Genomic DNA, 15,769 nt, shown 5'->3' with positions numbered 1-15,769 from the left:
TTCACCCACACAGACACACACACATACCTACACCGAATCTAAACGTACCAGACTAACATGAATGAAGTGTGTGTGTGTGTATGACTTACTAATGCCACACATCTGCATGTCAGTGGAAAGAGTAGGGCCAAAGAGTGTGGATGAGTTGGAAATACATACCATAAAATGGATTTTGTAAATGTCCAATAAAGGAGACAACAACAGCGGGATGTGTGGCAAATTGAAGGGAATGCAGTTATTGAAATTCCACAAATTTGGGATCAAAGTGTGGATACAAAAATATAAATATAGAGGGTGATATTTTAAAAGCTATAGCAAAGTAAAAAACGCCACAAAATAAAAAAGCATGAAAACATTCTTTAAACGTACAGCCTGTTCCATAATATAGCTTAATGCCTAAAGATTCTTTCATGTTGATCGCGACTGTGCCTCAAAACTTTTCCAACATTCCGGACGGGATCTCACGAATAAATACTTCAATTTTGCATCAATTGAAGCGGGCTCGTAAGCATAGACATGAGCAAAAAATAGTCTAAATGTATTAAACCGCACAATCTTGCTGCCCGATTGATCGGTTACGAACGTTAAAAAGATTTTCAGCGAACTCGCCTCTTAATTAGTCGATTGTTCCGCGTGCTGTGTGACTGTGACACCAAATTGTTGAAGCCACATGTCATACGAGTCAAGTTCTTGCATTTTGGATAAAAAAGTTGGATATCATCTGAAGGTGGATATCACCATTCTGTTACTTTACGATTCAATGATTCTAAACTTTAAAATCGACAATTCTGCTTATTTACGTGCCCAATTGAGGCAAAAATGAGCCTCGTCGCTGAAACTTGCTTCGGAGCAGAATTACTCGAAGAGTGGGAGTTTCTTACCGATTCTACTCTTTACTCTATTGTGTGGTGTGGGGTGCTTCCGAGTCACGTATGTTTGAAAAAATTGCTCAAAATAGAGCAAGAGTTTGCTCTAAAAGGGTAAATAAGTGAAAAAAAAATGATTTTGTTTTCTGATTGGTGTGTGTGTGTGTAATATTGCTTCCAGGAGCGCTCCCGTTCGAATTCGAGTGAGTTTCACCCTTTTGAGGTAGTTTTTGGAGGTCTGCCTAAGAATGTGAAAAATTGAACAATTAAAAAAGCAGCTAAGTTAGGCCGGGCCGCATTCTTAATACCCTTCACCATTTTGAAGGAACTTGAACATTTTCAAAAAAAATCGTAAAAAATACTACTGAAACGAAAACCCTTACATGGGGGCTGTATAAGGAAAACATAATAAGTAATTTTTTGTCATAGGCTGTAGAACCCATTACGAACTTCAATTACGAAATTTGAAACAATTCTGGTGAAAAATACCGCTAAAATCATCAAAATACCGAATATAGCGAAGTATCGTTATATGGGGGTTATACGAAGACGGGAATCTGCATACGAAAAATCGGGAGGAACCGCGATGTTATACCACAATTTGAAACTTTTCTTTGCAGGGCTGCTTTCTGTTCGCTGGTACCACAATCCGGTTGATAAATGTGACAAAAGCCCCCATAAATAGTCGAAATCAATGTAGACGAAGTATGGGTATGGGAGCTATATAAAATAATTTGTAGACATTCCTTGATATCTTTGTACCGAATGACATTGTTATGACGCGCATATCACGTCTGGGGAGATTTGAATATCAAATCGGATGAAAGAAATATATATGGCAGCTATATTTTTAACAAATTTCACAATCTTGTTTTAAGACAGAATTCTGTTGTATTTTCTAAAAATCACGTTTTATAATATTTGAAATTTTAGAATATTTCCAATATGGCAACCCTATCTTTTCTCTTTCGATATTTCAATGTGATAATTGCTGGCCAAACGGACTGTAACAAAGTTCTTAAGCTTAGCATTATTTTTATTGTTTACCCATTATTATGATGCCATTACACAGCACAGTACTCCTCGAATGATGTTGCTACACATTCGGGATGAGTGGAATACTTCCGCTTATGGCTCAGATGAAATGCGGTCTCTACTTTACCATCACTTAATGTTTGAGTGAAAGAGGTACAAAAACCATTTTATAATTAGTTAAATGTTTTTCGCCCAAGTATATTTGTGCATGTGTCAACCACCCGCTCCCCCTCATCATCATCATCATCGTTGCAATTAAACCTCAAGGAAGACAATTTCAAAAATCAAGACAAACAAACAGTCATTAACTTAGTTTTTCTTGAATTTTTTGAATGTTGATATTGATGAGTTTAGATACAACTTCCCTTTTAATAAGTCAAAGGTTATTTTAAGAGTTTGTCTAAATTTTTGTTACATAATAATACACAATGAATTTGAGCGGAAATAAAGCATCAAAAAAGGAAAGAAAAAAAGGTTTAAAAGTATCAGTCGGTTTCGTCGACAGATGTATACTCTCAGCCAATGTTCGATTATTTAAATATATTTCGACTTCTGTTATGATAGATCAAATTGTTTACCCTCTATTGAGTAGGTTCCGAAGGAATGGTCCTATAGTGTCCATTTCGTATCGGACTTAAATAAATATGATATAAATACTGCGACGTGCCAGGTTTGGACTATATATATGTATATCCAAATTTTATGCGAAATCATAAGTTCCATATTCATCCCCGGTTTCTGGTTGAGAGAAATAATTAGATATATCAAATTGTAAGGAATCGCTGACTTGTTTCGCTATGTTATGACAGATAAAAGTATTATGAGGATGAGGTACCAAAAGGGGTTCGCAGATATATATCAGAACTGTTTGTATGTGTGAAATTTGGAGAGATTTGGAAGCTTATTTCGCTTTTTTGTGCGTTTTGTTCTTCAACATCTTGAACCCTATGTGGGGGAGGTACCCGTAGGAATGGTTCGATCTCTAACATCTTTATAACAGATCTTTTGTTTATGGAAATATTAAAATGTGTCAAGTCTGAATGGAATCGGATGTTAATTTCGCGTTTTATGAACTTCATGAATATTCTAAATTTTGACCCTTTGTGGGGGAGATACCAAAAGAAATGGTTCGATCTCTACCATCTTCACACCAGACTTAGGGTTAATAAAAATATTGTGATGAGTGTAATTTGGAGACTATCGGACACTTACATCAAATTTTATAAGAGTTATAATTGTTCAAAATATTGAACCTTTGTGGGCGAGGTACTTAATGGAGTGGACCGATGTTGTCCATCTTCGCACCTGATTTGCAAAGCTGAAGCAAAATCGGTTCATTATTTCTCTTTATGTGCGGTAAAATATTTAATTTTTTAAATTTGATCTTTTGTGGGGGATGTACCAGAAGATGTAGACCGATATTGTCCATCTCCGAACTCGATCTAAGTTTGATAATAATATTACGATGGACCAAGTTTGGTAATATATGAGAGGGTATAAAAATTGAACCTCAAAATTCTCTGAAAATCACATACAGACGGTCGTTTGTATGAAAACAATACGTATGAGTGATCTGAGATATTTGAGATTTATGGAATCACTCATACGTATAGGAACTGAACTATGAACTAGATTGTCCACGTATATTTGTTGAGTGAATAGTTTTAGAATTTTATGGATTTTCTCATTTTCCATAAAGAAGAGATTTTTAAAATTTTAAACATTTCATTGCGTTATTTTTTATCAACTTCTTTCCGTTATTTCGCTTATATACATTCGTTTGCTTCTAATTACTGTTACCAATAACTATTTATAAAATTGGGGATTTGGTTTTGTTTGATTTGTTTTGATGAATGACAAAGGCTCTAAACGAACCTCACACAAAATCACAATCCTCCCTCTGCAGCTGATGCTGAACTTTGAACTAAAGTCTTATTACAAATGTCAGCTAATCGAACAATATTGAAAATAATTTAATTGAAAGATTGTGGTCCAACAAACATCATATCCACACATCAATGGACCGAGGGCCACCGGCGGCAGTAGCAGCAGCAGCGGCAATAAAACGAATGAGAAATGCCATTTTAATTTTCATAATAAAACTAATTGAATTCAAACCCCAAACAAAAGCTACAGCACTCCATCTGCATAGGAGAAGAGTAACAGGCATTTGGAAAATACTAAATTTCCACAGAGACACATTTTAGTTTCACAAAAAGACCCCGACACGATTGTGTAGTTCGGTCGAGCGAGCGAGCAAGCGGTCAGCCACCATATGATTGTGTTTTTCCATTAAAAGGATTTTTGTGCAAAAATTTGGGCCTCACCAATACACCATGATGATGTTGTAGTAGTAGTACAGGCTGCCATCAAAAGGTGCTTAATGCAGCCACGCATTCATACACTCCATGTGTATGGGGCGGCAGTATCAGCCGCACCACCTTGCGCACATACATATCCTTCACCCCCTCCTCTCTTTGGGTACTAAAACAATTCATATCGAGAAAGTACAATGAAGTAGAGGTAGAGCTTGTTTTGGTGGCAACAATTAGCGTAATTTGAATTGTGTTAAAAATTTTATGAAATTACCCAACAGAAATGGTAAATGTTTGCTGCAGATGTTTTAGCTGGCACAGTGGAACGAAAGTAGAATTTTTAGCACACATTCACAATTTGGGATAAAGTTTCAGAAGAAATCAGCTATCCTCCAAAACAATTTTTAAGTTCCGTAATATGGGGTCTATACTTATATCTAAAATTGTGTCAATCTAATTCGAACATTTTTTCCGAGGGGTCTGATATCCTATTTTTTGAAGAGATTTTCTATTGTTTATCCAGAAAAATTTCCAAGTAATCTGCACTACTCGTCATCAAAGAGTCTTTTTTCTTTCTCCCTTTTTTGACGAGATTTTTTGCCGTTCATTCCGAAAAGTTTCCGAGTCCTCTGCACATACTCTTTGTTGTGTATTTTTTTTATTTTATTTGTATTATTTAGATGCGGCGTTGGAATATGCTCCTGGAACTATTTGAAGTACCATAGAAACAAACATCAAACGATTTTCGGACAAATCATCCGACAATATTAGATTTTTTCCGATAACCTTCCGAATTCCGAAAAAATAGTCAATTTTTTCCAATTATCGGATAAAAATATCGAATTTCATCCGAGAAGTTTCAGAATTTCGGATCAAACATCCGACACCCTTCCGTATCCGACACCTTTTCGTATCAATTATTCTATATTTCTCCGATTTTCGAATGATTTTCAGATAAAACTATAGAAAAAAATCAGTTTTTTCCGAATTTCGGATCGTATATCGAAAATTTTCCGAATTTCGTATCAAACATACAAAAACGTTTTTCCGAATTTTTCTTTTTTCTTTTGCAAATTCTAATTGAATTCGTCACGAAACTCTAATCTTCTTCAGATATTGTTCCAAAAAAAAAACTTTCAGAATCTTGGGCAATCTCACACAATTTTATTCCGAGGAGTTCGTTTGGAATTCGACATTAGAATCGGAAACTTGTACGAAAACTGAAAAAATTGTTGGCTCCGGTCGTCTGTATGAAAACTATGCGTATGAGTTATATATAAAATCACTCATACGTTAAGAAAGTGATGTACTGAACTATGAACTAGATTGACACAACTCCACTTATAACGGTACTATTCCTAAGCATGGACCGATATTCTCCAAAACCCCACATTGAGAAAGTTTCGTTGGGAAATGGTTCTAAATTCATTCAAATGCCAAATATCGGGGTGTAGCGTTCTATGCAAGCTATACGAAAACCTGAACTTGTACAGACAACTTTCTCCCTGGGAAGATGGGATCTATTTCAAGCTCCAAATGCGAAAATTTCCCTTGAAAAAATGTGTCTGAAATCATCTAAATACAGAATTTCGAAATTTAGTATATACAACAAATCAGACCTGAATGGAAAGTTCTTCTATATGCTGGGAACATCAAAAATACGTTTAATCGGGTTGTAATATCCAGGATGTATACTATAACAAATCGAGGACCCATATGTCCCATTTTCAATAGCAAAAATTCTACATTTTGAATAAAATGTTGTCCGTCCAAATCCTTCGTTCCGTTCAGAAGCAGCAAATGGACGGACGGACCATGGCTTAATCGATATAAGACAAGGTCCATTATTTTATGATCGCAAGTGCAAGGGTCCCCCTCCTGATATTCTAGATTTTAAACACACGACTGCTTGAGTAAAACAAAATGCTACGCCAAAGTTTTCGCGTATACTTCGCAAAAACGCAACATTTGAGGGTGCCCTTGTTCGTAGTGGGGGTATAAGATGGTAAAAATTCAAAAATTGGCTAGACGGACGGACGGACCAGAAATGAAGATATGTTCCCGCGTGTTCTATGCCGTTGATTGTTGTTTTGCCATTGTAGCACACTAATACCATTGATATTTCAATCACTTAACACAACACCAGTTAGCAGTAGTAACAACAACAAAAACAGTGCTACAATATTCCAGGATTTGTGTTGGTGTCAGCACTTCTACATTCCACCCACCCGCATTTCCGCCCAATAAAAGTCCTTTACACCAGAGATGACAATGCAAAAAAAAATACACACACACACACACACACAAAGCCACGCTTTTAACGTATTTACCAACGATTCTAGGGATTTTGTTGTTGTAGTCGCGGTAGCCGTTGTTGCATTACTTTTGGCGTTGATTGTTTGTAATTTTGTCTAATTGCTTCGGTAAGAAAAACTCATTGCCCCCCACCGATGCAAACGAAAAACAAAACTCAAAAGCATGTGGACAACTTCTTTTTTTTTTTGTTGAATTTCATGTTCAGTTGTGGCCGGCGAATTGAAGAGCGAAAAAAGCAATAGAAACAATCTCAACAGCTTCTACGACAATTACAGACCAACCATTCATTGCCACTCGCAGATCAAAAGGAATTGTTAAATATACAATAACAATTTCATTTTAATTGATATTTTGTCGCACAACAAAAAAAAGAAAAAAACAACAACAAATACAACAAATCAAAGCTTTTTTGGCTGGCTAATTGATAAACCAGTGCAACTTTGAAGTTTTTGATTGATACGCAACAATTTGAGAATTAAACAGAGAGCCAGGGGTGCGATGATAATGGGGAAATAAATGCTCGAAATAATGGAGTACACCAAATACCAAAAAATCGAATCGTTTAACTGCAAACTTTCTAATTTTCCCAATGCATATTTGTATTTTTGTACAAACTTGCATTTTTTTAATTACTTCAGAAACACAACAATCTCTTTGATAATTTTTATTAAATTTAATTGTCTGCCCTGCCCTTCCATCCAACTCCACCGCCAATAATCATCGTCGACATTATTTATTGTGACACACAATTATCAAATCAAAGTTACAATACCGACAATTCCCCCAAGGAGAGAATATCCTTGTTTTTTATTTCTTTTGTTGCAAAAACAAACGCGACAAACATACAAAGCCATCAAACACAGAGCCACACAAACAAACAACAAAAATCCAAAAGGGAAAATTTAATGTTTTAATAATAATATTTTTTATAATCATTTCAAAAGGAGTCAGTTGTTATCTCTGACAGCCACAAGAAAAACTCCCAACACCCACCAACCGCCCACACTCACTCACTCGTCAGAGAAGGTAAACAAAAAACACACACACAGACAACCACCACAACAATAACTCATAAATTGGGGCTATTTGTTGAGCATAGAATTGCCATTTTACTGAGAATAACAGACAATGTAATCGAAAGAGAGAGAGAAATAACAGGAGAGTACATTGTATGGGGCATTCGTATACAGGTGATGGCGGTTGTATATGGAGTGGTATGAATGCAGCAAACACGTGCACGTGCTTTCTCATTTGTAAACATGTGGAGGCACAGCAGAAAGAGAGAAGAGAACAATATCCATATAGTAGTTGCTAATAGGAATGTAAGAGAAATTAAAATCGTTTTAAAAGGGAAAAATACAATTTTTATCATATTTATTCGAATATTTCTGTCTAAATTAAAGTTTTTAGGGTCTACTTTTTCTGTCGCACTGCAGGAAAATAAATTCTAAGTAAATCGATTAATTAAAGCCGTGGGAAACAAGTAAAATCGATTAACATTAGGTCTGTTTGACAACTCGATCATTTTTATGGAGTAAATCTTGGGGAAAGACCTACATAAGGTTGGTAAGTAAGCCCATCTTATAACTAAGTTTGCTATCAAAGGACATATTATGATTAGAAATTCAAAGAGATTCAAATAAGAATATTGCAAAATCTACTAAATTTCTTCTTGGCCGACCTTATAGAGGCCTTCAGTTTCGTAATTAAAATTTGAAAACACTTTCATTTACTGATCTTTGAGTCATCCTACTATATCTCGTAACAATTTGTATAAATTATGACAAATATTGGACTATCCTATAATCTTTTCACAAAAAATATATGTTGAAATAAATGACAAGAATAACTCTAACGATATACCAAAAAAAAAATTACTCAATTGGAAACGACAGACCAAAAAAAAAAATTCCATTGGAAAAAATGTCTTAAAAATCTACCAGATATCTTCAGTCTTCCACACCATTCTTATGGCGTTTTATTTATAAAGCACTGTGCACGTTAACAGTAGCACAAGCAAAACACTTCCATCCCTGGGTGATATGTTGACAAAAGAGCAATCAAATCGACTTCTCTTTTGAAATCGACAAAAAGAGAATGAAAGAGAGCAATTGACTCCCTTTTTTAAGCCAATTGTCGTCGTCCTTTTTACAATTAGCTATGCACATTACAACCGCCAAAACCAAAGGAATAAAACACACACACACACACTCTCAAACACAAGTGAAATACGCAAAATAAGTGAATTGAATTGAACTGCAAGAACGTCCTGTGACATGTGTATAAATAGGCAGGTTAAATGATGGACGGTTAACAGTTTTAAACGAATTATCAACGCGACAGGACACAGAGAGCGGCCAATAAAAAAACGAACGAACAAAATTCAATTAAAAGCATTTTAATAAATCGAATGAATACATATCACAATAAACTTTTATCAATGAATTAAAATACAAAAAAAATGTTTACAAATTGGCTAACTGGCACAACGGGTAGTTCCTCCTCCGCCTCATCGATAACGTCGTCCTCCGCCGGTACAATAACAAATCGTTTACATGAAACGCCGGTTCAAACACCGAATGGATTATCATTGGCCGCCAGTGGTTTAAGTAGTGCAACTCTAAATCCAAATATGCTAACAACGCCGCCCGATGTTATTCTGGAAGTGGGGCCCGGACCCACAACTATGCGTTTCATGGCCCACAGCATAATGCTGGGCATGCATAGCGGTTATTTACGCTCCGCAATACGGTTAGATGAACGTAGCGCTGGTGCTGCACACTCTCAACACGGTGGAGATTTCGTAGTGTATTTAAGCAATGTTACACCGGAACAATTTGCCCCGCTCTTATCCTACATGTACACCGGATATTTGGATTTAAATGTGGAAAATATCTTTGGTGTCTTGTTGGCTACACATGTCCTGCACATGCCAAGAGCCTTGGAAATTTGTAGGTGGGTTGGACAATGATTCACACCAATAGTTAATGAAATTAAACGGGACAAAATGACATGATCGGCAATAGTGAATTTCATTAAAAGAGAAAAATTACAGGCGACCTCCTAATTAAAAACATGTATTTTATAAATATTTCAGATCCTATTTGGCCCGTGCCCAGGCTGAGGGCTATTTTGGCAATAGTAACACGACTCTGTCAAATCCGCTCAACAATACAGCCACCAGTCTTGCTAGCCAACAAGCGCCGAAAATTATTAGACCAATTGCGAGTAAACCACAATTGGCCAATTTTGGATTTTTACCAATAGGACATACAATGCCCGTAACACCCTCATTAAACTGTCGCACCTCGACAATAACGTCAGGCTGCAGCAACAATGCCTCGGCGGTCTCCGCCACAATATCGACACCTATGGGTAAAATTCTCGAAATGGAAACAAACAACAAAGACGACGAAGGCGGTGACATTGAAGTTGATGAATTAGATCGACAATCAATGACGTCCAAGGGACGTAACTATGCCCCCCCTTCGGCAATTGTCACAAACAATGCTCCTCCCACTCACGAGGAGGACGATGAGGATGTGGAAGTTTTTATCGACACAACTTCGGAAGACGCTGATGTAGTTGTTGAATGTGATATACAACAAAAAATATCCTTCAAAAATCAGAATCATAAAACTGCAAATACTGGCAAGGAGTCGGCGGCAGCGGCGGCCTCCTCACATCACTCCAGCTCGCATGGACACAATAGGAGACATGATAAAACACACAAGAAATCATCACACAGCAGATCAGATAAACGTCGAAAGTCTGGCAACAATAATTCGTTGTCCTCGACGGGCCTGCAAGTGGCCAAGGCTCCCATACCAGCCTCACAACTGGATACGTCAGAGGCCAATAAGGTGATTATTGATGTGGCCAGTTGTGATGGCCCGGTGCGTTTCAAACGTATACTCAACACAGCCTACGGCCATAAACCAGAAACATGTTCAGCTGCAGCTGCAGTAGGCTCTGCTAATCACCATCACATGAATGTGACACCCGGCCAAGAACGTTCCCTACAAAGCGTTTCCTTGTCCTTTCATCAACAAATGGCAAAAACCATTAGCCAACAGCAACACCTCAACAATGCCGAAGAATCCGAGAATAGTGAGACATCAAATGGCAGTATTGGTACAGGGAACAATGGGGGTGGGGGTGGTGTTGCTGGCGCTCCGAAACTTGGCCGTAAAATACAAAATGAAATTTTCGTTTGTGTCTACTGTAAACACACATTCAAATCACAATACTGTTATCAGAAACATGCTAAGCGCCATCTAAATCCATTAACCTTACAAGCTACTTGTGTTCCCCCGCCTGAAAAAAGGACCATCAACGATGAGAGCAGTTCGACAATGACCACAACAGCAGTGGCATCATCATCTTCATCGCTTATGGCCACAACGGAACAACAATCATCATCAAATTTACAAAAAATACGACCATTTGTGTTGAGGAATTCCGGAATGAGTGGACAGCAATCAGGCGGCGGCAGTAGTACTAGCGCTGACTTTTTAAGACGCGAAGTTCGTCCCTTGGATATGAATGTACAATATTATCCGTGCAAGACGTGTGGCTGTAAATTTCCCAGTTACTATTTTGTACACAAACATCGTAAAATGTGTCATGCCGAGGAGGAGGCAGCTGCTGCGGCAGCGGTCCAGCAAAATGTCAATGGCAATAATGGTGGTGCTGGTACTGGTACTAGTACATCATCATTGGAAGAATCTGCCCAGACAGCTAATGAGGACGACAATCATCACATGGATGAAGAGGCGAAGGAGAAAAACTAAACTTTACAAGACGAGATCAATTGACGTCTTTAATTGGAAAAAAGAAAAAATTGAAAAAAGAAAGTAAAATGACAAAGAAAAAAATTAAAACACACACACATATCGAGCTTTAGCATTAAATGTCAAAACAAAACAAAGGAAAAGGATATCTATTTCTATGAAACGCACGAATTTAGTTAAAATAGCTATAATAAAATATAATTTATTTCAAAGAACAATTAAACGTAAACGTTTATTTGTAAAAAAATTATCTAATAAATTGAAAATATTTAATTCGGGTTATTTTAAAATTAATAACAATATATGAAGTTTATTAATTAATAAAGATAGGTTAACACTTTTACGTCAGAAAGTAAAATATTTTAAATGTTCATAGTTCATTCCTTTCAAAAAAAATTAAATGTAAAAAGAAAAACACTGATCGTCTGAAAGGAACCCCTAAACTAGAAATGTTCACCTTATTTTCTTAAACAAAGCTTTTGAAGAATTATAATCACTTATTTATACGGTAATGTGCCAAATGATAGAAAGTTCAAAAAAAAGTTTTTTTTTCTTTTAAATATCAAAATTTTTCCCAAAATTTCTAAACTCTATATCAAAGGTTTCATCATGGCTTACATAAAAATTATGTCTAAGTTATGTCAAAATTCAAAGCAACTGCTATAATGATTCTCCGAAACCTTTTCTCACAAGAGGGGCATATGAACACTAAACCAAGACTACAATATTTCCAAATGTTTTTATGCATATGAAACTACGATTGAAATTCTAAAAAAGAATTCTCAAAATCCTCATAGCAAAGCAAAATTACCGAGGGAAGCCTAGACGGGCAACACCAACAAATTTTACGAAATATTTAATTTTTTTGCATTTCTTTGGTTGTTTTTGAAATTAAAAGCTTCTCAGCAAAATGCAATGCTCCTTGGAAATGGCTAAAGAAGCATTTGTTGAAATATTTTTAGATAATATTTGAAGTTCCGGTAAAGGCTTTCCTTTGAATCCCATTTTCCGACTTAAAAACTATTAAAACAAATATATTTTTAGTCATTTTTTAAATATTTAGATTTGCATTTTGCAAAATTTAAAAAAACCTACATTCAATGTCTTTAAGGCAAATTAGGAATTTGGTTATGATTTATAGAAGAGAATCCCTCTTTCATGGTTACAGGGTGAAATGAAAAAACTGCAACCAGGTTCAGACTGCTGTCATTTCTAAGCCACTCGTCCGACAGCTGTTAAAATTATTTCAGTTTGTAATTATTTCATATTTGTGTCTCGTACCATCGTTCGTTACCGTGATACTGGTAGCGTAGCCCGACTTCAAGGAAGTGGACGGAAGAAAACAGCAACATCAGCAGAAATGGTTCGAAAAGTAAAGAAACATACTGCAATATTCCATTCGCCAACTATTGAAAAATGAACTCGGGGTAAAGCCAGTGGAATTCCAAAACGTGCAAGAACAGAAAGAAAATAGACTCAAAAGAGCTAAAGAGTTGCTTCGCTTGGCCGAAAGTGGTGAACTGCCGAATTTGGTTTTCTCCGCTCCGATGAGAAAACATTCATTGTCCAGCAGTTTATAAACAAACAAAATGATCGTGTTTACTTGCCAAAGAGGTCAGCTGAAAATGTGCACCTTCAGGACTCAAGCACCGGCCATGGTGATGGTGTGTGGGCTGCCATAACAGCCGATGGTCGCTCTCCGCTCGTATTAATCGACCGTAGCATCAGAATAAGTGCCGAATATTATGGCGAAAATATTCTGGAGGGTGTATTAAAGCCTTGGGCAAGCAAACATTTTGGCCGCAGACCTTGGACATTACAACAGGACTCAGTGCCATCGCACTCAACACGCCACACCCAAGAATGGTTATAAAATAAGGTTCCTTGCTTCATTTCCAGCGCACAATGGCCACCAAAATCTCCGGATACGAATCCGTTGGACTATTGTGTCTGGAGTATTTTGGCATTTAATAATACCAAAGTGTCGATCACCTCAAGCAAGCGCTTCGGCGGGAATGGGCCAAAAAACCGCAGAGCAACATCCGGGCAACGTGTGACGATTTCATTGGCCGTTTAAAGGCCATAATTCGTGCCAAAGGTGACCAATTCGAACAAATCTAAATTTATTCTAAAATTTGATGCTATTTCCGACATTTTTTGCTTTTTTGCTTTTCAATAAAATTTAAAAAAAATGTAAAAATTACGGCGTTCGACTTTGATTCGGTTTTTTATCTCACCCTGCATATGTGGACTGCAGTGATAGTATAATTGATTCAGAACTGATTCTGGGTTCAAATTATCATAACATTTCTATGGTGTTATTAGAACTGATAAAATTCCCTTTGTAGAACTCAAAGTTACACTTATATCAGACTGAAACATCAATACCCATTTTTACCCAAAGGACAAACATGTACACATTCTAGGAATATTAATTCCAGTTTAAGACTTTGATTAAAAAAATCATATGACTCTCCACGTCAATAATTAAATATGGCAATCTATCTTCGCCGGCATGTATACACTATATATACACTTGTGTAATTATGTGATATAACTTTAATTATGATATAAAAATGCTGTGTAATGCGCTGACCAGAGTTACAAAAAAAATCTATGCAATTTAATTAATCAAAAAATAATAACAATGATTTAATCGAATATGCATATTAAATTAATTAAATTCCCCTTAAACACAACAAAATAATAAACCATTCGGAGGAGGAGAAGGGAGGTGGGGGAGCAAAAGTTGACACACTACAACAAACAATGTCCAGCAGCACAACAAACAATCATCGGCATTAATGTGATAAGTAAATTTAATAAAAGTTACTTTTAACAATGCATGCAATCAAACAACCTCACGCCCTCCCACCCCCATCCAACCATTCGCCCATATCAGGCTCAAAACTATATTCTATTGGCCTTTAATGTTTCCCCTCCCTTAATATAATGTTAAGTGTTTATTTTTCATAAATTAAAATATTAAAAAAAATCAAAACAACAGCAGTTCCATACATGATAACTACCCACCTACGGACCAACCAACCAACCGACCGACCGCCTCTTCTCAATTCCACAGGGATCCAAAAAAGGGTACACATACTCGCAAAAAAGTGTAAAAAATAACATCAACTAAATGACAGCCATCTACCGGACGGGCGGCACACACACAACACCAGGCGTTTAACACAAAAAAAATTTAATTTAATTGAGTTTAATTAACTCACTGGGGAGACAAATGAACGGACGGTAGAAAATGTGCAACAAAATAAAAAGGAACTCAAAATCAAATTTCAAATCCAAATAAAAAAAAGAAAAACACAAAAACTCAAATCAACGCAATGCAGCAAATGGTGGGGTAGTAACGATGTTGTTGTTGTTCTTGCTGGAGCCAGTGGCAGCAAATGGAAGCACACAATTCCCCTTTTTCACGCTGCCAATAATTTAACCATAAACGAAAACATTTTAAATAACAACAACAACAACAACAAAACAAAAGAAAACGCACACTCGACAAAAAAACAAAACAAAAAAGCATTGGCAAACCAACCAGGAGAACCAAATATGAAGCATAGCTTAAAGGGGTAGTAGCATGGATAGATTGGGTGAAAACACTGGCTGGGGATAGAATGGCAATGTGGCAGGGCATATTTTTGTGATGATTGTTTTTTACCAGCCATCAATTATTTATTGAGACATTCAAAAGATGACAGCATAACGGCACAGAGCCCAACATTGCAACCAACCAACCGAGCGAGTGAGCGACCATCATCTCATCACAGCTCCGAGGGGGACTTTTGATTTCTTTTTTTTTTTATTTCTCGTATATATTTTGGTAAATGTATAAATTACATTAAATATAAATCGTTGGTTGCATACATTCATTCATTCACTCACTCACTGGCGTTTACAATCAAAGGTATATAAATGTGGGTGGGTGTGTGTGGTGCATACCCTTTTCAGTTACTACACCCTTTGCCTTCTTTGCCCTCTTTAGTGCTCCCAAAAAATATGCACTGCTATTTAATTTTTAAAGTAAAACACGAGGGCCGTTGTCGCCACTGCTGTTGTCTTGTTGGACCATCTCTCTTTCACTCTCTGGTTGGCTTGGTTTGTCGTGGCCATCAGCAGCCGCCCGAGCAAAAGCACTGGCCCCCGCCGCTCACTAAGGGCCAACACAAATGTAAGCAAAAGAGATCTCTTGCATAATTTAAGGCATTTTAACGTGCATTCTGTTTTGACTCCTTTTTTTTAATGAAATTTTCATTTATTAAGATAATTGCCTCGCTTCGCGTTTGGTCTCACTCGTTGTTTCCACCCACTCCCCACCCCCACCCCTCGTCGTTTCCCTGCTCTCTACAAACAATTTTATTGGGGTTTAAGTGTTTCCGCATGATGAATTTGCCAAGAGGGCATCATTTAAAATAAAGCAGATTTCTGA

The 15,769-nt window shown here is 36.8% G+C and overlaps 3 protein-coding genes across 9 annotated transcripts in view; 2 read left to right on the top strand and 1 right to left on the bottom strand.

Annotated features, from left to right (window-relative positions):
• Window positions 1–15,769, bottom strand: part of LOC109612913 (uncharacterized) — a 206,019-nt gene that overhangs the window by 24,222 nt on the left and 166,028 nt on the right. The gene's annotated exons all lie outside the window — the stretch shown is intronic.
• Window positions 8,863–9,508, top strand: LOC131802603 (uncharacterized). The gene has a single exon (XM_059122952.1). The coding sequence runs from the start codon at window positions 8,994–8,996 to the stop codon at window positions 9,501–9,503; it is 510 nt and encodes a 169-aa protein (XP_058978935.1). The 5' UTR covers window positions 8,863–8,993; the 3' UTR covers window positions 9,504–9,508.
• Window positions 9,628–11,488, top strand: LOC131802601 (uncharacterized). Its single transcript, XM_059122950.1, has one exon. It carries the CDS (start codon window positions 9,808–9,810, stop codon window positions 11,323–11,325), a length of 1,518 nt encoding a protein of 505 aa, XP_058978933.1. The 5' UTR covers window positions 9,628–9,807; the 3' UTR covers window positions 11,326–11,488.

This window comes from Musca domestica, unplaced genomic scaffold (assembly GCF_030504385.1).
Source record: "Musca domestica strain aabys unplaced genomic scaffold, Musca_domestica.polishedcontigs.V.1.1 22, whole genome shotgun sequence".
Classification (NCBI taxonomy): Eukaryota; Metazoa; Arthropoda; class Insecta; order Diptera; family Muscidae; genus Musca; species Musca domestica.
Note: the sequence above shows the minus strand (reverse complement) of the source record. Positions and strands in the feature narration are given on the sequence as shown.